Raw genomic sequence first — 24,937 nt, forward strand, 5'->3', positions numbered from 1 at the left:
ATGTTGTTATCCATAAGAACAAAAGGAAGGTTTTTATTTTAAACTTGACCTGACTGTGTCCTGGGTTGGCTGCCACAGTGTCCGTTTGCTTGACACCAGTTCCAGTGCCCTGCAGCCAGCCCCATCCTTTTCTCTCTGACCCTTTGTATAGGCCCCTGTGTAGAGAGAGGTGCATAAGGAGATCCAGAGAATGGTGATTTTGCGCTAATTTGTCTAAAAGCGCCAAATTTGCATGTATATGGAGCCCATGGGCCTGCCCTAATGATTTAACTAGGGCACCCGAGCCGATGACCTTCGGGGTCGCCACAGCGGCCAAAATCATATGGCCACAGTTGACAACCTATATAAGGCAACATGTTCAAAATGGCATTATGCTTTAAGTAGCATGTGACGTGTCAAACTAGGGGTTTTCATGATTATGAATCCATTCCAGGCATTAGTTTGGCATGAAAAACACTCCTTGGGCTAAAAACGGCCATAGCAGTCATCACAAAAATGTGATGAGGTCCGTACATTTAGGTGGCTATGGCCGAACTTAGACCATAGGTTGTCAATGGTGGCCATATGGATTTGGCCGCTGTGGCGAACCCGAAGGTCGCCAGCTCGGGCGCCCTAGATAAATCATTAGAGCAAGCCCTCGGCTACATCTGTGCAAAACGTGGCGCTTTTAAACGATATTTAGCACTAAATATCCCTTTGCTCCACAGTGGTTCCCAAACATTTGTGGGTCACGGACACATTCTTATGGGTTCCCTTGTTTGGTTTCCTACATTTTGTCATGATTTTTATTTAACAAAATTCAATTATTTTTTTTCAGTAATTTCATGAAGAAATAAAATAAAAAATCGAAGAAATTCCATGAATTAGAAAACAAATGTTTAAGTAGTAATGAAAATAGCCGATCTACAATAATGCGGTGCGAAGCAACACATTGTGAGCTTATAGATCTGCTATTTTCATTAGTTCTTTGGGTCCCAGGGAGATTTTGGGTCACAGGCCACACTTGTTATGTACATTTCATACTGCCCATATGTCTTTACACATTTCTTGGAAATGCATTATAGGGGCTTGTACCCACCCACCATTTTTTCTACACCTGTGTAAACCTGTGATACGACAGTAAAAGACAAATTGAAGTTGGATGTCCTTGTTTCATTTACTATTTTTAAAAGACTCTTAACTGACCTCACACCAGTGACACCTGCTTTTTGTAATATTTGGTTATAAGGTTTTGTTTTTGTGTGTATGCGTTTGTGACTTTGTGTATTATATCTTTTGTACCGTATGTGTCCATGTCATGCATGTAAAATCATTGCTGTAAATGTTCTCTTTGTATTCAGGGCGCCATTGAAAAAGAGACCCTGGTCTCTTTGAGATATGGCTGGCTTGCTACGCCGTATATGGACTGAATGCTGGATTGAATGTGGACAGCACTGAGACTATTTGAGAAATATTTCTCAATTGATAGTATTTGTTTCCCCCCTGAATTCGTGTTGTATTGCTGTTTTGTGTTGTCTGGCAGTATGTATTGCATGCTACAATATGTCCACCAGAGGGTGCTAGAAGACACTACCCCACTCCCCAAATGGAAGGCATTCAGTGTCAGCCATCCCCTCTAGTTTCATATTCTCCCTGTTTTGACCAAGTAATAACGTCTAAAAAGACAATTAAGAAATGCAGCCACTGGGTGTTGGTGGCTACATGATATGGTTGGCTTATTTAGAGCTTTGGACTTGAGTTGTGGAGGGAACAGTATTTCATGCATAGTGCACTGCTCAGTCGCACAGAATTCCTAGCATGTTAAATATATAACCCTCAAATTGAACACTTGCATAACAAGTAAAGCCTTGTGTTTTAGTATGATAGAAAGAAATATGTCTGCTGCAAGTTTGTTACATTGTGTTTTTATTCTGCAAATAACATCTGTAAAAATTATACAACAGGCCTAGGGATAGGAACTCTGTAAGAAGAGTTCATAATCCTTTTACAGTCAAATTTATTACATAAGAAAGTTCCATAAAAACAGAAATAATACGTACACAGCAGTTACGTACTGAAGCACTTGATGCTAAAACAAACATGTCAGTCAAATGTGTTCACCTTGGTTTTGCTTTTTCCGTTTAGACACCGACAAACAGGGTGCTTGCCCTCTTTGGATGACAGTCTTACACACATATGTCCATATCAAACAAGCACTTTTTATGTCCTCCCGAACAAAGAGTATGTACAAAGAAACAAACCTAACCACAGTAACCCCAGTGTTCCTATTTTGGGCAAATCTTTAAAAAAGAAAAAGCGGAAAGAATACCTGATCTACAAGCTTACAACGCTTTACGATTGCAAAATGCTTTGTGAGCTTGTCGATCGGCTATTTTCATTGCACGTCGTCAGGGCTTTTAAGTCCGATTTGTGAGTGATCACCTATCAAAATATCAGTGCTGTGCTGATTTCACCTGATTGCGTACATGAACAGCGTCGCCCGGCGCGTACATACAAAGAGTTCTGGGCGTGAAATGAAAGTCGACAAGCGCGTTATTTCAGAAAAAAAACCAGGAGGACAAAGCAATATGGAGATGACCAACAGGAAAAAGGGGTTCGTTTGTTTTACTTTTTAAGGCCTGGGCAAGCACCCTGGACTGAAGTGGGATGATTCTTGTGCAGTTTTTGTGTCTTACTGCCAAAACACCTATAAAATATATCTTCTCTGTCAAACAGAATGCTCGTCGCTATAAGAGTTCGAATTCCGAGAGAGTTGGGCTTGGTCGATGATATCCGACATCCAGTCGGGAGTGTGAGACGAGATCACCTCTTAACATCTGTTGAGACCCCGTCCCAATCACAATCCAGTCTCTACACTTCTCCCTCCTTCTTCTTCCACCTCCACCAAAAGTACCCTCAACCCCCCCCCCCCCCCCTCCTTCTCCCCTCCTCCGACCGCAGCGAGGCAGGCGGAACAAACACGGCAGCAAAGCACAGCCAGTTCTCCCCCTCCCTCCCTCCCTCCCTCCCTCTCTCAGTCCTGTGCCTCACACTCAGCCTGAACATCCTTTCAAGGGGAAAATGGCGGCTGGGAGGAAGAAGGAGGATACTGTGTCTGTCTGTGAGGGAGAGAGTGGGGAGAGGTAGACGTCGCAGGACAGAGAGAGGGGAGAGGAGGGGGCTGTAGGCTTTTAGTGTCCATCTCACGTAGTGGTAAAGTGAGAGAAAGAAAAGAGAGACAGAGGGTGGGGTCATGGCCAACTCGAGGGGGTGAGAGAAGGATTGGTAAAGGTGGGAGCATTGTCCAGGTCCATTTTCACTGTGATCTTGTTACAATCACATCTGCCTTGTCTGTACCCCCTCGCCCCCACCCCCCCAAACACAAAGACCACCTGCATTGAGAATTAGGCCCACCGCTACAGCAAGGGTCTTCTTCCCTCTTCAGTCTGTTCCTGTGGCAAAATAAATGTACATTAATTAATAAAGAAAGGAACACATTCCGTCACGTGACTACAACAGTTCTTCTCAAACCTTTTCAAGTCAAGGATACTAAATTGATGTCTGTATTTGGCAGTGGACCCCCATCTGAAAATGTTTTCTGCCAGGGACCCCCAGAAGAGAAGAGTTGTTTTGAATAATTATCAAAATGATTCAACGTTTTTGAAATTTCTCAATTAGCAGAAGTAATAGCTTGCACTGTGAGGTTGAATATCTGCTATTTTTGATTATCAAACATAGAAATGCATAAAGTGGTTAAAGTGAGTGTGTGTGTGATGATGTATTAACATCGATGAACACAATGTGAAACGAAATATTCTGGGCAAACACTTTAACCACTTAAATACATGAACTCTAGCGTACCTTCTATTCTGGAGGTAAAACATTCAGCGGAAATAGCAGCTCTTACAAGCTTGCAATGCATCGTGTTGCAAAGCTTTCGCTTTGGCTTTTGCCAAAGCTTAACCACTCTTGCCAAAGTGAAAGTGGTTAAGCTAAATGCACACAGCATCGACACAGTGCTGCCAAGCGTGCACAAAAACAAAGGCTGGCTTTCCTTATTTTGTTGTTTTACGTGAATCTTCTATTCTATTGTGGAGGACAAAAATAACTAGCATTTTCTCATGCCAATAAAGCTCCTTTGATTTGAATCACTTGCGTCGACATGCGCCGACGTGCAACATATCACATATCACACCGCTGCGACGAACGCTAAAACCGCTTCGTTGCGTCTCGACCCATTGGTGTGGTTTGGGGTTGAAGACAAAACTATTTTATACTCTCTACGGCTTAGCTCTGAGTTCTGAATAGTAGACCCCCGTCCAACTCTGTAGAACCACTGGTATAGAACAGTGGTTCTCAAAGTGGGGTCTTTTAACACTGTAACCCTAATTTATACTTCAGATATTGAACAATTGCCAATCTACAAGCCGCAAGCATGTCTTAACCCATATTGGGCGGGAACCCCTTTTGATGTTAGCATTATGTTATGCTTTAGCTATTGAAAAATAGCAGATCTACAAGCTCGTAGCGCGCCACTCGGTGGCGCGCTATGAGCTTGTAGATCTGCTATTTTTGAAAAATCGAAGAACGACTGACATAGAAACATAGCTTTTTTCAGAAAACTGTCAGGATGTAGAATACGTTTTTAGAATCTGATCTCAGGTCAGAATGGGTTAATGGGTTAAGTGGTTAACCTATTGATGCCTGAGGCCGAATCAAATTCTGATTCATTCTTTTGTTAAATAGTTGCTGCATGTATAGCCATAGCTGTGATGAGACACAGAGAGCATCAAAGGTAGAACAACGTTGCCAGGTTGCCCCAGGCAGTGTGAGCAGCAGGTGGTACAGAAGCATCGCGCTCACCTTTAGTAGGAGTCACAGTCTTGCCTCTCTGCTCCTCCGGTGCTTTCGTGGCGCCGCCACACACAGACGGTTCAATGTCCTCCTCCTTCACCTCTCCCTGCCGCGGCGGCCCAGGTGAGGACGAGGACGACGACCCACTTTCTCCTCGGCTGCCTTGTGGTTCTGGCGTCGCGGCTCCGCCGGATCCTGTCCTATCAGAGGAGCCCGGGGGAAGGGCTTCTTCAGATCCCGTCCTATCAGAGGAGCCCGAGGGAGTGGCTTCGGATCCCGTCCTATCAGAGCAGCCCGGGGGAGTGGCTTCTTCAGATCCTATCCTATCGGAGCCCGGCAGAGCTGCTTCAGAATCGGATCCTGTCCTATCGTCAGCAGTAACAGTAGTGTCTTTATCCAGGGATAGCGCAGCAGCAGCAGCAGCAGCCTTGATGGAGAACCAGTGTCGAACCAGCTCCTCTGTTAAGTTACTAGCCTTAGCCAGCTCCTCCACCTGGAATGTAAAACGCACATCTCATGTTATGAAATCCAAGCCGAAATATTAACAAAATGACAGGGCATAAGGGGTAAAGGTCTATTCATAGTCTGGATTTTCGGTGGTGAGGTGACCACCGCTCCGGTGGTGAGCTGATCGACCACCGGAGCTGAAATAACGTTGAGCGGTGGTGAGTAAAAACAGAGAGAAGGGCTGGAGCGGTGGTTTGCTCTTCACCGCGGCTCGTGACGTCATGTTGTAGTTCGGTGGTCACCCCACCACCGATAAATCAGACTATGTATGAGCCTTAAGGCAGCGAGCAAGATAGGGCTCTTGGTCTAGATGGGAAAAAAGCAGGGGAACCAAGTACAGAGCCCTGGGGGATCCCGGTCAATGAATTACAGTATTATATAGGGTTTAATTTCTCCAGGAAGGAGGCGTACCTGTGCCTGATCCAGCGCTCCGTTGGCGTCCAGGTGTGCCTGGAGGACGGCGACGTGGCCCTTCCCACAGTCCTCCTCGTTGACCAGGTCCTGGTACTCCTCCAGCCACTTCAGCGTGCCGTTCTTCTGCACGTAGCGGCAGTCGCCGAACCAGCGCACCACCTCGGGCCGGGCCAGGCCCGTGCCGGCGATCAGCCCGTCGTACTGGGGCGCGCTGGGCCACTGCGTGCGGGCGTACACCTGCTTGAGGAGGTGGAGCTGCTCCGCCGTCTTCTTGCCCCGGGCGGCGGGCGAGGGCTTCGGGGACAGCGTAGGTTTGGGCGACTTCGGGGTGGTGGACGGGGGAGGGGGGCTGGACGAAGGCGGGGCGGCGGCGGGGTTGTCCGAGGAGGAGCCGTCACCCTCCGGCTTTCCGTTGGCCTCCGTCACCTTCAGCAGGGGGGGAAAAGACGCTTTATTGGACTTTAGTGAAGAAAGTAGTAATATCAGTGTCAAAAAGGGCCTGTATTCAACTTACTTAGGTCAACTTAAAGTAGCAAAAGTAAACTTATTCATTATGCAGAAGGCCCATTTCAGAATCATAGATGTTAAAAGGACTATATATTCATCATAGCCAGGAACTCACAATCTGTAAATAATAATAATAATAATAATAATATAATCATAGAGTAGAAATATATATCAAGAAATGGAAATATTTCATTTTGCTTTAGTAACTCTTACTCTCTACTTGAATATCTCGATTGAAAAACTGTGTTTACACACGGTTACTATTAGTAATATTGTTCCTGCTCTTCTACCTCCTGTGGTGAGCTTTGTAGATCAGTCGGACCTCCTGTCCGACTGATCTACAAAGCTCACCACGGGTTGTAGACCGGTTGTGAACTAGAACTAAGACAAGTCTTAGTTCTACTGGTTCTCTTCTCCACTAGTCCATTTAGTTTTTTATTTGTTGAGGTATATTTAGTCATCGTTTTAGTCACCATAGCTTAGTTTTAATTTAGGTTTCGTCAGTGAAAAAAAACAACATTTGTCGTCGTAGTTTCAGTCGACGAAATGACCAGAACTCACCTTCAGCATCTTCAGATTGATCTTGATGGGGTTGACTTTGGGCTCCCCGGGGGGGCCGTCCTCTCCTTTGTGCTCCCCCACCCCCACCCCGGAGGAGCCGTCCTCTCCTTTCTGCTCCCCCACCGCCCCCACCCCCACCACCCCCCCAGCCGCCTCTAACAGCATGTCCTCCTCCTCCCTCGCCGCCCGCTCCGCGTCCTCCTTCTTCTTCTCCACCGCCGTCCGCTTCCTCTTGTCGGCGAACCACCCGTGGATCTCCCTGCGCGTCATCTTGGTCTCGGTGCGCAGCCGGTCCACCTCCTCTCCGGAGGGGTCAGCGTCCTGGGCGAAGCTGGCCTCTAGCGCCCTCACCTGGACAACGGGAATAGGAAATTATTACAATAGTTTAACCCATTTAGGCCTGAGATCAGATTAAAAAATGTCTTCTTACATCCTGACAGTTTTCTGAAAAAGCTATGTTTCTATGTCAGTCGTTCTTTGATTTTTCAAAAATAGCTAAAGCGTAACATAATGCTAACACCAAAAGGGGTTCCCGCCCCAAAACGGGTTAAAAGACAAAGAAAAGAAAAAAGAACAGCCAGGAAAAAGTACTTTAATCAACTTCCTTTTTTTTCTCCTTCGTAACATTTTATCTGATTGAAGCCCAACACACACCGGCTCCGTCCGACTGGGAAAATAGAACTGGTTCTATCGGCGCGCCAGGCGATGCGCCGCGACGGACGGAGCCGGTGTGCGATAGGTTCATTGAAAATAATGGAGGCGGCTGTTTTGACGCGCGGCGGTCGCAGACGGTGTGTGATGGGCTTGAGTCGTTATGGCAATTCAGATTCCTACTTCTGACATCGTACCCTACTGGCTGACCTGCCAACGAGGACCCCCCCCTGGGAGGATGTCCTACCCCTCCCGTTCAACATTCCCCACCCCCGCCCATAGGGTCACTAGCACAGCAACAACGATCGTCCTCCCCGCCCCGGCTTGGAACTTTTACATTAACCACACGAACCCTAGAATAATCCCTATTCTGAAGGGGAACATTAGCCAAAAATATAGCAGATCTACAAGCTGCGAGGCGTTGTGAGCTTGTAGATCAGCTATTTTCGGCAAAGAGGTTTGGTGTAGAGGGAAAAAGGAGCAAACCAAGTACAGAGCATATGGTAAAGTTTACTAAATATTGATGGTTTCAGTGGTCAAAACTCTGAAATAAACAAAAAAACATACATTGGTGATAGTTTCATTGACTATCTAAGGCATATATGTCAAACTCAAGGCCCGGGGGCCAAATCAGGCCTGTGAATGAATTATCTTTGGCAAGCATGCGTCTTCTCTTCACTATTGATTAGCAGTGAAAGTATATCACTTGTGGTCAACTTTCAGCTACCCCTCTCCCCAAAAATGGCCCGTGTGTTGAAACACAGTCCGGCCCTCAACTTGTACCGATTTATTTATTTTGGCCCACTGTGTATTTGAGTTTGACATCCCTGATCTAAGGGGTCCTTGGACTGAAAAACATTGAAGACCCCTGATGTAGGGTCTAAATGCTGTGGTTAAAACAACGCTCTGCTCCGAGTGCACATTCCTCAAAAAGGCTTTACCATTTGATTTACATAGAAAAAGCTTTGAGTCTCACCTGGTGAGGCTCCCTTTCTTTGTAGCGGATCGCTGTGAAGTCCGGAGACGGTGGTCTGGGCGCCCGACGGGACGGCGTGGAGGGAGAGGTGGGCGTCTGAGAGGGAGGGGGGCTGAGGGGGGCGGAGGAGCCCGCCTGCTGGGGCGTCTTGGGCGCCGAGGCCTGCTGGGGAGTCTTGGCGCCGCCAGAGGAGTCCTGCTTGGGCGTCTTGGCGCCGCCAGAGGAGTCCTGCTTGGGCGTCTTGGCGCCCCCAGAGGCCTGCTGGGTCGTTTTGGAGCTGCTATCCGAGAGGTCCATAGGGGTGGCGCTGCCGGTCTCGGAGCCGGACTTGGTCTTTTCGCCCGGCGTTGTCGTTTTGGAGCCCTTGAGGTTGCGGAAGTGGTATCGCCGGTCGCTGAACCACTTGCGGACCTCCCGCACGGTCAGGCCCGTCATGGAGATGAGGCGGTCCACCTCCTCCTGGTTGGGGAACTGGTTGAGCACAAAGCTGTCTTTAAGGGCCAGCAGCTGCTCCTGGGACTTCTTGCCCTTGTAGAAGCTGGGGTCCAGGAATGTGTTGGGGAGGGCCGTCCGGGAGCTCGCTGTGCCGCTTGAGGGAGCCGCAGCGGGGGAGGGGGATGAGGATTTGGGGACAGGGGAGGAAGCGGCTTCGATTTGGATGCCTGGAGAGTTACTGGCGGCGGTGGTGGTGGTGGTGGGGGGTGTGGGGGTGCTTCGGGGAGCTGTGCTTGTGGGGACACTGGCTGTGCTGGTGCTGGTGTTGCTTTTGTTGCTGCTGCTGCTAATGACATCTTTGCTCTTCTGTCCGCTGCCGCCAGTTCTGCTGCCGTTGCTATCGTTAGGTTTGCTGTCCGTGCTGCTTTTAACGTCAGTGTGAACTTTGTTTTCACTGTTGCTCTTATTAGTAGTGCTGGTATTATTGGTCTTGTTGTTGATGGCGTTGTTTTTCTTTTCACAGCTGCCTTTAGCGGCACTTGCACTGCTGGCGTTATTGCTCTTGTCCGCGACAGTAGCGCTGCTGCCGCTAGGCTTACCGTTGACACTGCTGGCTTTGCCGTTGGTATTGCTATGGTGGTTGCTGCGACCGAGACTGAGGTTGATGACGCTAGCGTGACTGCTAATGCTACTGCTGCTCTTGCCGTTACTACTGATGCCACAGATGCCACTACTGATAACCGACCCACCACTCCGGCTACCGCCGCTGCTGCCGATGACGTTGTGCCCACCGCTGCTGCTGCTGCCCACCGTGCCAACCACCATGCTGACGCCCTTATCCGCCACCAGGGCTGCGGCGGGCCGTGCTTGCATCATGGGCCGAGCCGCGGCCTGGGGCTTGGGCGTGACGGCCAGGGCCATGGGCGTGCTGCTGACCTGGATGCCGTTGGTCATGGTCATGGGCTGGGTGACGATCACCCCTCCCTGGCTGACCAGCGAGCCCTGGAGGATGTGGGGGATGCCCCCGGGCCCCAGATGGCCCGGCAGCAGCGTGAAGGTGTGCTGGGCCTGGTGGTGGCCGTGGTTCTGCCGGTGCTGGTGGGAGCTGGGCGGCGCCGTCTGGATGATGGTGTTGAACATCTTCCGCCGGGCCTCGTCGATCTCCTCGGGCGACCAGCTGATGCCCTGCTTCAGCCGCTGCGCCGTGAACCAGATCTTGATCTGCTCCTCTGGGAACTTGGTGACCACGGTCAGGTAGCACAGCTCGGCCTTGGTGGGGTACGGGAACTTGCTGAAGGAGGTCTTCAGGAAGGACGAGGAGTCCATGGACGCGCTGTACGTGGGGATGCTGCTCAGAGGAATCATCACCTGTTGTGATAAAGAACAAGAATGATAAGATCATTATTTTGTCACTGTCGGGCAGAAACCTCTCCATATTTTAACTTTTTGTGTTTTTGGTAAATGAATGCCCTACTTTTATTATTCTACAACGTCACACAAAACCATCAACAGTAGTGGGTCCGCGAGCTCGAAACATCTTCTCCTGAAAATGTTACCGTTTTCCACCAGACAGACAATTTGTTTATGATTTAACATTGACCACAATGAAAGAAACAATTCTTTATCTTTCTAACACAGTCAAATTGTTTTCAAATATTCACTGAGGCAGCTGGAATTGCAGATTGTCATCAGAATGTTCTTGAGGAGAAAAGGGTGCCCTGTAGGGTGCAGAATAATGTTTGACCCATTTCACATGCAAAGCAGCTTCACAATGTTCATGTTGAACATTTCCTCTTCATGGTAATCTGTTGATTCATTCAGCACTGCTGCACATACACATGCAGAGCATGCATTAGTACTGTTGATGAATGCATTGTTTAATCTATTTAGTCGATTTCCAGATACACACATCTTTATTTTTTGTTACAAAATATGAAGAAAAATAAATTAACTATTAACTATTGCGGTTTGACTAAATCCCCCAAATAATCCACACACATTTCTGAGGGGCGCTAGTTGAAATGAGATTAACTGGATGAACCGTAGCGTCCCTATACTGGTGTTAAAACACATCTGTACGTCTTTGGTCATTATATATATAATTTTTAATCACACCAGTGTAAAGTGAGGGGCGCTCTTATCATCGTACATCATCATGATGTCAATTTGCTCAGACACACATGACGTCAATTCTCCATTCATTGTCAATTTAATGTTTGTGTAGGACGAAAAAAGCTGATTTGCTCAGACACATATGACGTAAATACTCCATTCATTGTCAATGGAAATGTTATGTTTGTACTGTAAGACGATAATCTACAACAAAAGCTGAAAAAAAGTGTAGAAAGAAATATTTTTTTCGAGCTGCGCTGCACTGTGCTCTGGAAGTTATGTAATATTTCACATGTACCACTCGTTATTGGATATATTAACGTCAGAAAATTACTACTGCGGAATTCTCTTTTAACATGAAAACCACTGCACGACTGTACATAAGTCAAACAGCCTCACGTGTTGTTTATCAGCCACAATGAATTACCTTGGGCAGGTTTTTGGAAGAAATGGAGTGCGACGAGGCAGAGGAGATGCTGGGTGAGGAGACCGTGATGGGAGCCGTCTGCTGGAGCCTGCTCTGGACCACAGACACCACCTGGACCAACCACAACACACAGTTCAAAACCCATCTTAACCCTGGACCAACCACAACACACAGTTCAAAACCCATCTTAACCCTGGACCAACCACAACACACAGTTCAAAACCCATCTTAACCCTGGACCAACCACAACACACTGTTCAAAACCCATCTTAACCCTTGACCAACCACAACACACAATGAAAAAACACATCTTAACCCTGGACTAACCACAACACACAATGAAAAAACACATCTTAACCCTGGACCAACCACAACACACAGTTCAAAACACATCTTAACCCAATTTAGGCCTGACGTCAAAATAAAAAACAAGTCTTCTGAAAGAATTCAAAGAATATATATTCAAAGATTTGTGCCGCATTTTCACGATTTTTTCAAAAATAGCACACCTACAAGCTCGTAAGCTTGTAGATCTGCTATTTTTCAATAGCTAAAGTATAACAAAATGCTTGGTTAAAACACCAAAAGGGGTTCCCGTCCAGAATGGGCCAATTTGTGCCCAAGTTGCCTCCAGACGTCCTGGGAATTATCCCATGGTGTGCCCAAGACGTCTGTACACGTCTTAGGGAGAAAAAAAAATCATTTTTTACCCCACGTTGCTATTTTGAAAGAATACAAGGGCACACAAACTGTAAGCCTGATAGTGTTCAAATGTCTACCATTTGTACAGTGTCAGAGTTACAGACCTGTAAGGGTCCATGTGGGACCCCCTCGAGGAACCCCACTGAGACCTAATGCATTGATTAAATAATATTTTCTTTTGTTATAATAGTGGGGTCGTCTCTCCAGCTTTTTAATAATAAATACAAATTCCAATTCTATCCAATCAGATGAGAGAGAACTCATACAGGAAGTGAAATTTCAAGTGATGAAACAAAAAGACAAAATGAGAAGACAGAATTGGAAAACTATATAAAGCTGATAAATGATCTTTGTGGATTTGTCGCTCCAATTCGATTCAATAAAATCACACCTGTGTGAAGTGAGGGGTGCATCATACATACATCATACATCACATTCCGTGCTCAACCAATCAAATCATCAAAAATGTCAAAAGTCCTGTCAAATCACTTTTGGCACTTTTTGTCTTCACTTTTCTGCCCTGACTTTTATCTTCAATATGTACTTTGTCAATCAAATCATTGCTATGGGGTTTGATCTGCCAATGTTTTTGTTCACACAAACCCAGAAAGCTGGGCATCGGAGGGGATATCACCCCTCAAACATAGGTATTTCAAAACACGTACATCCCCTTTAACCAAAATGGTTGACTGGAGTTCTTCAGGGCTTCATACTAGTGTATTTTCTGTTTTCATTCGCTAAATATTTTCACAGGAAAGCCAATCTACTAGAGAGCTTGTAGATCTGCCATTCTCTGCAAAGGGTTTTCCCTGAACATGGATGGATGCTGCTGGGGTTTAAGTAGTTAAGGAGAGAATTAAGGAGAGCCGTGGGCCATGCCACCTACGGTACCAACCTGTGTCATAGCGGTCTTGAGCATTGGCAGGGCCCCGGAGCCGTTGACTATCTGGATGGCCGAAGGCAGAGAGACCTTCGTCGTGGCACCGTTGTGGACGATGGTAGGGACGTGTGTGACCGTCACCGCAGCCGTCTCCTTCTTCTCCGACTCTCGGGAGGCAGCGGAGCCGGAGTGAAGCTCCTCGTCGGAGGCCGCGTGAGGCACCGCTATCCTCCGGGACTCGAACTTGCCCTTCAGCATTCTCATAATGGGGGTTTTGGTGATGGAAATCTCCGCGTCCTTCCCCGTGGCGTCCGTCCCCATGACCAGATGCTGCTCCACCACCACCTTGCGGTCCCGTCTCCTGAGCTGCAGCGTGGTGTTGAAGGTGCTGGGGTGCACGCGGGCGTTGTGCAGCGCCAGGCCCTCGAACTTGGCCGCCGACGCGCCGCAGTCCACGCACAGGAAGCTGGGGTCGGCGCGGAAGTCGGGGTGTCCGCTGTACACGTGGTCCAGGAACAGGTTGAGGTCGTGGGTCTCGAAGTTGCACGGCCTGCAGGTGTAGGTGCCGGCGCCGTCTCTGCTGCCGTGGTCCCCCGACTCCGTCTTGTTTGAGGACAACCCCAGGTCGAGGGGGCTCTGTCGGCCTCCTCCTCCTTGGCGAACGAGGACGGGGGGCCCTTGTTCCAGCTCCTCCCGGAGGTGCATGGTCTTGCTAGGGATCATGCATGGCGTGGTGGACTTCCTCTTGCTGGCCATGGTGTGGCCAGGAGGTGGGTGGGGGGGCTGGTTGAGTGACTGTCTGCGCAACGGGGGATGCGTGTGACTGAGAAAATGGGTGGTTCCTGGTGGGGCTATGGGCCAGCCATAGGTGGGAGAAGATGGCAACGCGACATCACGTCTGTTGTCGTTGACTCTAAACTTCCTTCACTGCAATGCAGGGGGAACAAATCTGGGAATGAAGAGAAAAGAAAATCGTGTTTAATTTTCAAGTCATTATAAATCTTTTTTTTCTCCTCATTGTAAAATATGCTTACCAATCTTGCACATACCCCCGTTAAGTCTTCCGATAAGAACACAACTTTGACAGCGAGGTTTGAGTTCGTACTGCGCAAATCCCAGTTGGAACTCGAAAAGTAAAAAAGAAAATGACACTCCGTGTAGGATGTTTATTGCAGCCTCTAAAAATCCTCCCTTCGACTTTCAATAAAAATTAAGTCTCGTTCTCACTTCCCCTGCTCTCCTGAAACTCAAGGCTATCTCTTTTATGAGGGCACTCAAACCAAGGGTCTCAGTTCTTCACTAAAGGCTTTTTGGGAGAGCTCCTGTCTGCCCCCTTCTTTCCCCTCCCCCACACGGCTCTGTCCCTCTCTCTCTCTCTCTCCCTCACTTCCCCTCCGTTCAAACACACCCCCTCAGAGTGGGTTACAGGAGCGCGTACTTCTTTTTAATGCAGAGCTTCCACAGTTACACAAACAGCCAAAGCCTTGCAAAGATTGCTATAAGAAAATACACACTGTGTAAGTGTTGCTTACATGGAATGAAGCAAAATAAAATCTCACGGATGAAACGCTTTGTCAGGCAATGCGAAGCAGCGTGAAATGAGACCATATTGTGTTATTGGTGAAACATAAGAATTATGATGTTTAGGTAGTTTAGGTATCATTCGTCATTCAACGAGGCTTTAACCTTTACTTTATTATTATTCGGATATTTTTATTGAAGCTTTTTCACAGTGTATAAACTAGACAGGAAATATCCGAGACCATTATGGTTTTATGGAAGGTGCTTCTGAACATACATGTATTCTATTGCTAGTTTGACCAATTCTATTACTCTGTAATCTTAAAATAACGAATAACTGGAAATAGCTGATCTACAAGCTCATGACACGCTTCCAAATGACTGAAATCAGTCATGACTGAGAACTATAATCCATTGTTGCTTAAGGAAAAACACGCATTGGCGCAAGTAATAGACTCAAAACATTGTTTTGTTAAGGTGGCATTCACACCTAATTAAATGTACACGCGGTCATGAATCTTACAGGAGGGAATTCAAACTTCACCTGTATTCTAAGTACCCCGCCGTCTCTCCTCCACAAAATGGCGACTCTTCCTGTGAAGAAGGAACGCAGGCCCTCCCTCCCTCCATACTGACTGGGTGGGTGTTGGTTGGTGATGCATTGGAGGAGGACAGCTCTAGGGGCAATTACACTTCCCAAACACACCGCAGCAGCCTAACGCCACACGACACACACACACAGGAGCCAAAGCTCAAAGTCTCACTTGAGCTTGCAACGGAAACCCCTAAGAGCCGGGTCCAAGTTCAAACTAGCTCGTTATAAAATGATAAAACAAGGAATCTGCACCAAACGGCTCGTATTGTACTTTGTAGACAAGCCCGCTCTGAAATTATCTATTCTTTCCCTGTGTAAAAGAAAAACGGAATCATAGTGCAAGGCTACATTTTTCCAAACCATTGTCTGACAACATCTCACCTTTTGGCATTACAAATACAACAGTAGCACCATCTATGTCAGGTGAGCAATATAGGTCAGAGCCATCTTACTTTAATCCTGCTCTCCTACATCCAAACATACAGGCTCTTGCACGGCTACAGTACGCTGGCTCGCACCCTCCACTCCCCCCCCCTCCTCTCTTTCACTCCTGCACACGCACAGCCTAGCTTTGCCACAGAAAGGTCATGGTACATTAGCTCAAAGCCCAGTTAACCCTCGCAGAACTGGAGAACTGGGGCTCTCCAACTGCCCTTACACACACACACACACTCACACTCACACTCACACACACACTCACACTCACAGGCTAAACAGCACTTTTCCCCCCTCACTCAGAGTCTAAAATACTGGTTATAATTATTTGAGAGATCTAATAAGTAATAACCCTTGATCTGTAAATAGTGTATATATAAATCAATCTATATTTTAGGAGAAGCTTTAGGTTCAGTCTTTGCTTAAACGTGTGTCCCACAGGGGTCTATACTTGGGTCCCCTCTACACCAACTCCCTTTCTTTAGCCAGTCTACAAGCGTTGTGAGACGCGTTGTGAGCTTGTAGATCAGCAATGTTTCGTCAAATATCCGTCCCAGAATGTAGTCCTGTTGGGAAATCCATGCTGTCGACAGGCTTCGACGCCAACATCATCACTGATGAGTTTGAACACTAAAGCCTCAACTTTGGCAGAATTGTTGCGCCGCCATCATCCCACCCAGAAAGAAAGTGAACGATCATTGGCCTTCTATTAGCTACTAAAAGGGTAGAACATCGTTTCTATTAGCTACTAAAAGGGTAGAACATAGTTTCCTTTCGTCTTTTCTTTTTCCGTCCAACAAACAACCCGCGTGGGCTGCACCTCTGCGCGCCTTTGATCGGCGTGCGAGGGGTTAACAAGAAAATGGAGTTTGCCACTGTGTGTGGAGGGAACGTGATGCCCCCTTGTCCCCCCCCCCCTCCCTAAACCCCCCAGAGAGAGTAACTGCCCTTGGCTTGGGCTGTTGTGCACCCCTCCTACCCCTTCCTACCCCCTGCCATTCAGTTCTGCATCAGGGGGCACTGCTCTGCCAAGGCAGGCTGGGTCACGTGACCAAACACAAAGGCTTGTGAGTGGGCAGTCCCAGCTATCCATCACGTGGGTCCGTGGAGTCGGTTGGGTGGGTGGGGGGGTGGGGGGGGGGGGGCTCAGACAAGACGAGAGAGAGAGGGAGAGAACGGGAGAGGTTTGTGGGGGATGGGCGGCATGGGTTGGGGTGAGAGTTAGAGGAAGGAGGGTAAGAGAAGAGAAGAGGAGAGGGGGTGTTAACTGTCGCGAAGGAAGCACTGAGGTGTTTCAGCCAGGAATTTTCTGCCCTGATACCACCCCCGCCCCCCCCCCCCCCCCCCCAACCCCACCCGAGCCAACACAACCCCATCATACCAACCCCCGCTCCTCTACGCAGTACGCACGTCGCACCCTCTCTCTCTCTCTCTCTCTCTCTCTCACACACACACTGCACTACAATCACAGAGTCTTTCCCTCCCTCCTATACCCCCCCCCCACCCCCACCCCCCCACCCCTTCCTCGCTGCACTGCGAAGCCTGGAATGTTCCACCCCAAGCGCTTCAGCCAGTGGACACAACCTGAGAGTATGTTTGTCTATTTCACTATCCCATCCAAAACAAGATCAACTATCAACTTAAAGAGCGCCAACACAAGCTACAACACAATTCCATTATTAATGCCTTCAAAAACGAAAGGCACTAGAATTGTAAAGCAGACTCTCGACTCTCGGTGACCGACTGACTGATTAACTTATGGTATGCTCAAAATCCAAAGCACAACACAGTCGGTACTCGCCGCACTGATCATCTGTAACGACTTGGGGCTTTTTTGCTTCCTGGGCTCAGCGAGCAAAAAGAGCCTCACGCACAGAACACGGCTTGAAAAGAAAACCTGTTCCGCAAGGAAGGCCCCAACGCAGGTGAGGACAGAGCCATACGGGTTGGGCTGTTATATAGGTGAGCTGAAGTGGGTTAGCTCTTTGCCTCAGCGCTGGCTGCGGTCGGCGGTGCCAGGCTCAGACGGGGTTGACTTGTTGACTCACTGCTACAGTTATGAGGCCATCGGCCAAAAAAACTCCCAATTTGGGTCAGAAATGTTGAGCACAGCCTCGCCGTGCTGCTGCTGCTGACGACAGTGGTGTTTGTGTCCGTGGCTGTGTGAGCCGCTCGCATGCGCGTGGGTTTCCTGTGTGATGTTTTTTTTCTTTCTCCCAGTCGAGCGATAGTGTGTTGCGACTACGTGTGGTGTGCGGGGGTGGGTGCCTGCATGCCTGTGTGCGAGGCTTGTTTACAGAGATTGTTGAGGGCAGGCGGCCATTTTCCTGTGTGACACAGAGAAGCAGAAAAGCCTGCCCGCCCCGGCTGTGACACACACACACACACACACACACACACACACACACACACACACACACACAGTGTTTTTGTCCTGTGCGCCTCGCTTCGCAACCTACATTATATTATCCAACGCAACATCCATGGCACTGAGTGGCACGGCCTTCAATCAACCACTGGGTCTGAGCCTACGCTGTATATCCTCCGAGTAGAGGCCAATAATAACCCTACTCACGCTCACTCACACATACATTATACAGCCTTAAAGCTCGAAATAGTCTGGCTGCATAATAGCCGAGCCCCCGTACGTACGCCTTGAACAAAACGACTCCTCTCTCTGCTGAGAGATGCTGGAGGAATGTTGAATGTCTGTCAGTGTTCCTCCCGTCTGCAACAAAATGTTAGAAGCGAAGAAGACAGAGCAGTGTTTGTCAAACATTTCCCCATGTCCCACAAAATGATATCGTCTCTGTCGTCGTGTGGAAACCTCATATATATATTATATATATATTACTTTTGTTTTACGTAGCAGATCTACCAGCTGGAAACTCGCGCCACGTTTTTCCGAGCTTGTGGATGTGCTACTTTTGATGCCTTTGTGTGACGCTGTAGATCAAGTAGGGCGTTAATTTATGGAAAAAAACACAATTATTTTTCAAAATCTTGATAAGAGGTTTCCGCCCCAACAGCCGACGATATGCACGTATTTGGCCGCAGAAAAGGTTTGTGCAGGGAACATTAAGAGAACCTGTGTCAATTATTTATTTGCATAAAAAGTAAATAAAATTGGGCTTACTTTATTTTTTATTTTATTTTTTTCCCTTATTTTCCCCGCCCCCACCCACCCACCCACCCACCCCCCCCGGACCCCACTCTGAGAACCAGACGATAGGTGTGCATTGTGCAATAGCTGTACACCTCTTGCACTGTTTGTTCCATGGCTCCATGTTTGCTCCGCTCCTCACTTCTCCACCCCTCTTTTTTTTCCTCTACTCCCCCCCCCCCAAGCCTTCCCTGCCTCAACACCCACCTCTCCCCCTCCTTTCTTTCTCCCCCCCCCCCCCCCTCCCCCCTCCCTCGCTCGCTCTCTGAACAAGTTCGGCCCAGTGAGACGGGTCGGCAGCGCCACTGGTGTGTTACTGTACCCATGGCAACCACCTCCTACCCTCTCCCCTCTCCCCCACCCTCCCCAGCTCATTTCTCTAAGGCACACGCGTGTGTGCAGACTCAGTACACACACACACACACACACACACACACACACACAGTTACACTAACCTACACACACACACACACACACAGTTACACACCTAAACATGCACACATATGCCATCAAGTCCCTGGCTGTAGCAGGGCTTGTTTTTCCACACTGCGCTGTGTGTGTGTGTGTGTGTGAGTGGTGATTGGAGAGTCCCTGCCCTGCTCCTATTTCAGCCGCTCACTCACGCGGTGTGCATGTCTCCCCAGCTAGGTGTGGTCGCTGTCGCCACTGCACGCCATTGGCCCGAGAGGCCAATGTGGAGTTCTCTCTTCCTGTTCACTCAGTAGTGCTTCTAGAGACTCTTTGTCCAGACATCTGTCTGGACTAGCCTGCCCTGTCCGTCCTTTCTAGAGACTCTCTGTCCAGAGACATCTGTCTGGACTAGCCTGCCCTGTCCGTCCTTTCTAGAGAATCTCTGTCCAGAGACATCTGTCTGGACTAGCGTGCCCTGTCCGTCAGTTCCCCGTGGCTCTCTTGCTGGACATTGGCTCGGTTCACTGCAGCTCGGACCCTCTATTCAGGAGGCCAAATGGGTCACGGGGACACACAATGCAGGGCTCCAGCCCCAACGCATGCCATCGCCTTTCAGAGACGCCGCTAACCGACAAAACGTTACAGAGTCCAGAGACCCGACTATCAATTCTATACCAAATTACAAACCATTCGCCACTCGTGTTCTCTGTACAAATCCCTTTCAACTATCCTAGGCCCACACTTTACCAGCTCTGACCGACTTCACCGTCAGTCAACACCCATGTGTACCTCTGCCGATGCCCATGGCCTAAGAAGAACCTCCCACGTTCGGTCGTTCCATTTCTCGACGACACTGCAAATGAGGGTGACCTCAATGTCTTCCGAGAATAAATAAAGGTTTGAATGAATGAAATTAAGTTTTCACCCAATTCCAGTAACCATAAGAAAACCACTCAATGATGGCGTGAAGTTACAATGCCATTAATTCGCCTGCCTGTTGGCCCTGGAGTCCCGTTGTGGCTGCTCCCAGGTCAAGGGAGCGGGACTGGGCTCGGCTGTCGGCTGTCGTGTGGGTTGCGAAAGGCTGCATTGCTGTGGCCACTGGCAGTGCAGGCGTTAAAATTGGGCTGTTAAGAAAGGGGAGGGAGAGAAAAAAATGGCGGAGCCAGCACCATGCTCTATTCTGTGTCCAACCTAAAATGGCTGACATCACAGGCTGTTAACCAGCCAGGCAGAGCAGACTAGAGGCAGGGCTGCTACTGTGCTGCCGAGTGCTGGCCCAAAGCTGCTTGCTCTGGACGACGTGGGACCGGACGGAGCACACTACACTGTTCTGCCTTCCACTCAGCGGAGCCTGAAGCTTGGCTTATACTCCGTTGTGTGGCGGTGTAATATCAGATCTACAAGCTCACAACGCAACGCGTACGTGCCGCATTCGTGGCGCGTTGCGTTGTACTGCATATGCATATCTGCCATTTACGGCAGGCAACACCAGCGTGCGTCTAAGTATAACAGAGACTTGAGCTCTAGCAGTGGACAGGTTTTTTGGGGGGAGGCGAACACAGGTCTAGGAACACAGGTAGAGAGATAAGACCCTTGGGTAAAATTCCAGCAGTGAGACCGTGTTCCTGTTCACCAAGCAAGCACCGACTCAAAGGAATGCTTGAAATTACAACTCACCTAAAACACCATTTACTTAAGTTGAATGGGGTCCCACAGGGTTCCATATTAGGGTCCACTACACCTTGTAGAGTGGCTATTTTCGCCATATGTTTGCCACAGAATAAGGGAAGATTGAGCATTCAAAGTGGTCAAACTAGCCATATGTTGACCTGAGATCAGATTCTAAAAATGTCTGTTTGAAAATGACAGTTTTCTGAAAAAGCTAAGTTTCTATGTCAGTCGTTCTTCGATTTTTCTAAAATAGCAGACCTACAAGCTCATAGCGCGCCACTCGGTGGCGCGCTATGAGCTCGTAGATATGCTATTTTTAAATATCTAAAGCAAAACATAATGCTAACACCAAAAGGGGTTCCTGCCCAAAATGGGTTAAGCAATGAGCTGGCCAGCCAAGTCTTTACAAAACAATAAAAAGGTGAGCAAAAACAAAGAAATGATCTGTGAACTGTCAGAGCAACATCCACGAACATGGTTCATGTTGTGATAGTTTGGAGATCGGGCCAAAAACCTGTTGTTCTACTCGATTGAATTACTCTCGGCACAAACAAGGCATAATGCCAAAACAAAAATATTACTTACATTGACAGGAAGAGCAAGAGATAGAGAGATAAAGATAATGTGAGAAGCAGAGAGACAATAGGGAGCAGAGAGAGATTGATCAGAGAGAGATATACAACCACATGGACTCAGACTGTCACCATGGCAATGCAATAACACACCCTTATCATTAAAGCTAAATAAAATGTCAGCACTGAAAGTGTTTGTATGACCAAGTCCAAATGTGATATTTGTGTAAACACCGTGACACACCTTTTTACAATTTTAACACGATATGTAAAATGACGATGATGTTTTAGTTACATTGTTCCTGCTGTTCCAAATACAGTGTACCACCAGCGAGGGGAAGAAATCACTGATTGAGTGCTTTTATAATGAAATGTCCAAGACCATTTAGTGTTTTATGGAAGATGCTTCAGAACATGTGGCTAGTTTGAAATAACCGAAAACAGCCGTTCCACAAGCCTCGGCTATAGATCGGAGCTATTCTGCACAACATGCTTCTAATAGAAGACACGCTAAACTTCTATGGAATCCCAAAATGACTGAAAGAACTTCAAATCTATGGTGGAGGATCCAAGATTAAGAGCCCCCCCCCCCCCCCAACTCTACCCTGAAGAAGAATGACTTGTCATTCTATCTTTTTGATCAGCAACAATGGTATGGCAATTGGCTTAATGTCAAGGGTAATAGCTGTGACACAGGCTGATGAATAGATAGCTGGATTAAGCTGCAGTGTCTATGGCTGCGGAATCACATGGACATCAAACGCAAATTGGCTGTCTGGGAAAAGATTTGCTCTAATCCCCGGAGGCAGCCGCACACGCATGACAATGTTGACATGATAAATAATCTAGACAAGTGACGGTGCTCCTATAATTGTGTGCGTGTGTGTGCGTGTGTGTGTGTGTGTGTGTGCGTGTGTGTGTGTGTGTGTGTGTGTGTGTGTGTGTCTGCCTGCCTGACACACAAACAGTGACAGCTAGCTTGTATACGAGAGAAACATCTGGCAGAGTATAGCCATATACTTCAAACTATTAGGAATATCAATTATAGTAGCGTTCAGAACTTAACCAAAAGGGGAACTGTGGGATTTCTGTAATAAGAGTATGGTCTTTACTCTTACTTATATGTTGTGTGAGACAACTTGTTGTAATTTGGCACCAAGTACCAATAGAAATAGGTGAAAAACATTTAACCCATTCTGGGAGGGAACCCCTTTTGGTGTTAATATGACCCTTCTGGACGGGAACCCCTCTTGGGGTTATGTACAGTATGTACAGTATTCAACAAAAAAAAATTGATGCTGGTATATAAGTTTTTCCAACTACATACAACCGTTTGTATTCAGTCAGTTATTGCTAAATAAGACACTGCACGTGGATATTGTGGGGGGGGGGGGATATACATGTGGAGCTATACCAAATAAATGGCAGCACACAGGGGTTTGTTTGTGTACAAGATGTTAACATGGACATATGACAGCTGGCGCTAAACGTTACAACGTTACAGGGCCTGTGAACAACAAAACACACACACACACACACACACACACACACACACACGCACACACAGCAGCAGCAGCAACCACAACCAGACTGCATTAATAAACGTGTAAACAGCGCGTCATGTTTCTAATAACAACCATGCGGGGACAGGAGAATAAGTGGTGGAAACAACAAGCCACAAAGACAAAGTGCCTCATCTCGGGGAAGAATAATAACGTGTGTCCCGAAAACCGACCATAAGAGCTGCTGTTTACTTTACAGTGTGGGTGGCGCGCGTGTAATGTTGTTCTCGCGCGCCTCAAGTAGTTCCGCGATAATAAATATCCATTATGATATTATTATTAAGCAGAAGTTGTGCGGAGTCCCCCCAGGGCTCAGACCTAGGCCCCCCCCCCTGCATGTTTCAACTGCTGCACACTGAACACGTTAGCCGAAAACAAACAGCAGATCATCTGCAACAAGCTCACACACAACACAACGCGGCGCCTTTGCGAGCCAGCAGATCACTGGCTGCTATGATCGCCCAACGGATCGCTACTCTTATGTTTATTATAATAATGTGACCATTCACACCAGAGCCCCCCCCCCCCCCCCCAAAAAAAACCACTCGTCGCCCCCCCTTTCCTCGCTGTCGCCATTTTCTAAGGCAAAGCGACATGCAGCTGGTTCTGCTGCTGGTCAGACAGACAGATCAGTATACTGCGAAGCCCGCAACGCGTAAGGTATAAGGCTACGATAATAGCCAACTTTGTTAAAGGGTGTGTTAACAATTTGAACACAATACAATAATGTAGATCTATCTATTAGATATCAACATATCATCAAACCCCCCAGAACTCACCTTCCTGTCTTGGACCGGTTGGATCGGTTCGTATACGTGTGGCGTTGCGGAGAGAAAGAGAGAGAAAAGTTTTTGACAATTAATGTCTTTTTTACAAATAACTAACGTGAGATGTTGTGGGGCGTTAATATGGGTGCCAACTTTTCCGTGTAAGGAAGCCCCCCTCCTCGCTTCTCTCCTCTCCCATCGGGTGGTGAAGATGATGATGATGATGATGATCGGTCCCCCCAGGCGGTGGTGGTACTGCCCCGTAGAGTAGAGAAAGAGCACCTCTTGTTTATCTGGGGCGGTCTGATCAGTTGGTTCTGAGTTCTGACTGTGTTAGCCTGGGAGGGAGAGCGGACTAGGGGGAAATACGGCGTACGTACCGACAGAGGCTGGTGGAGAGGCGACCCACGTCACCACGTGACGCCGACGTCACTTACTTTGACGAGAGCTCCACCACACCACTCCACACACACCGAGAGAGAGAGAGAGAGAGAGGGGGGGGGGGGGGTAGGTATAGGTAGGTGGGGGGGAGAGGGGCAGGAAAGTGAGTCAGTCTGGCTGCACCCCATTGTCATGTCATGTCATGTGCATGGCATTGATCAAGGGATCATCATCACATACAGCAGTCTAGGATAGTCTATAGGATTGATTATTTAATTTTCCTATAGCAATTATTCTATCAATTACCTTTTCAACTGTGTTGCACAAAGATCAGCCTGCAGTCTACAGCTCACAGCGGCTCGCATCGTGATGCCTTGTAGTTAGTCAGTTAGTCAGTTATCGATTATTTATCATGATCAATTAAATTGATCAGTTGGAGTAACTTATAATAACACACACACACACACACACACACACACACACACACACACACACACACACACTTTTATAGGAATTATAGGAAACAATTATAGGAACACCGTTATCGAATCCCTTGGAATCCACATGAAAGAAATGCATTCTGAGAAGACATGCAAGACATGGCAGTGTATCCCAAGCCCTGCATATCCACGGCTTGCCTATTCCCACTATAGGAAGAAATGCCACTTGACAGTTTTCAAATCAGCCTCATGGTGGCGCTACAACAGGCCAAGTTGCGTCTCACACACACACACACACACACACACACACACACGCAGACACAGACGTCCCCCAGGTGACCCTTCTTAAAGTTAATCTGTTCAGATTGTTCAACAACATATTAGGCTAATCAATCTTCATAATATCAAGAC

At 47.8% G+C, this 24,937-nt stretch overlaps 1 protein-coding gene across 1 annotated transcript; it reads right to left on the reverse strand.

Moving 5' to 3' along the window:
* Window positions 1-1,888: 1,888 nt before the first annotated feature.
* On the reverse strand, window positions 1,889-24,093 carry zhx3b (zinc fingers and homeoboxes 3b). The gene is made up of 8 exons (XM_083768260.1): window positions 23,718-24,093; window positions 13,021-13,954; window positions 11,424-11,534; window positions 8,450-10,252; window positions 6,823-7,173; window positions 5,752-6,180; window positions 4,843-5,326; window positions 1,889-3,431 (listed from the first exon to the last, which is right to left on the reverse strand). The coding sequence occupies exons 2-8, from the start codon at window positions 13,759-13,761 to the stop codon at window positions 3,421-3,423; spliced, it is 3,930 nt and encodes a 1,309-aa protein (XP_083624386.1). The 5' UTR covers window positions 13,762-13,954; window positions 23,718-24,093; the 3' UTR covers window positions 1,889-3,420.
* Window positions 24,094-24,937: the final 844 nt, after the last annotated feature.

Source organism: Protomyctophum parallelum (genome assembly GCF_964188405.1).
Source record: "Protomyctophum parallelum genome assembly, chromosome: 7".
NCBI lineage: Eukaryota > Metazoa > Chordata > Actinopteri > Myctophiformes > Myctophidae > Protomyctophum > Protomyctophum parallelum.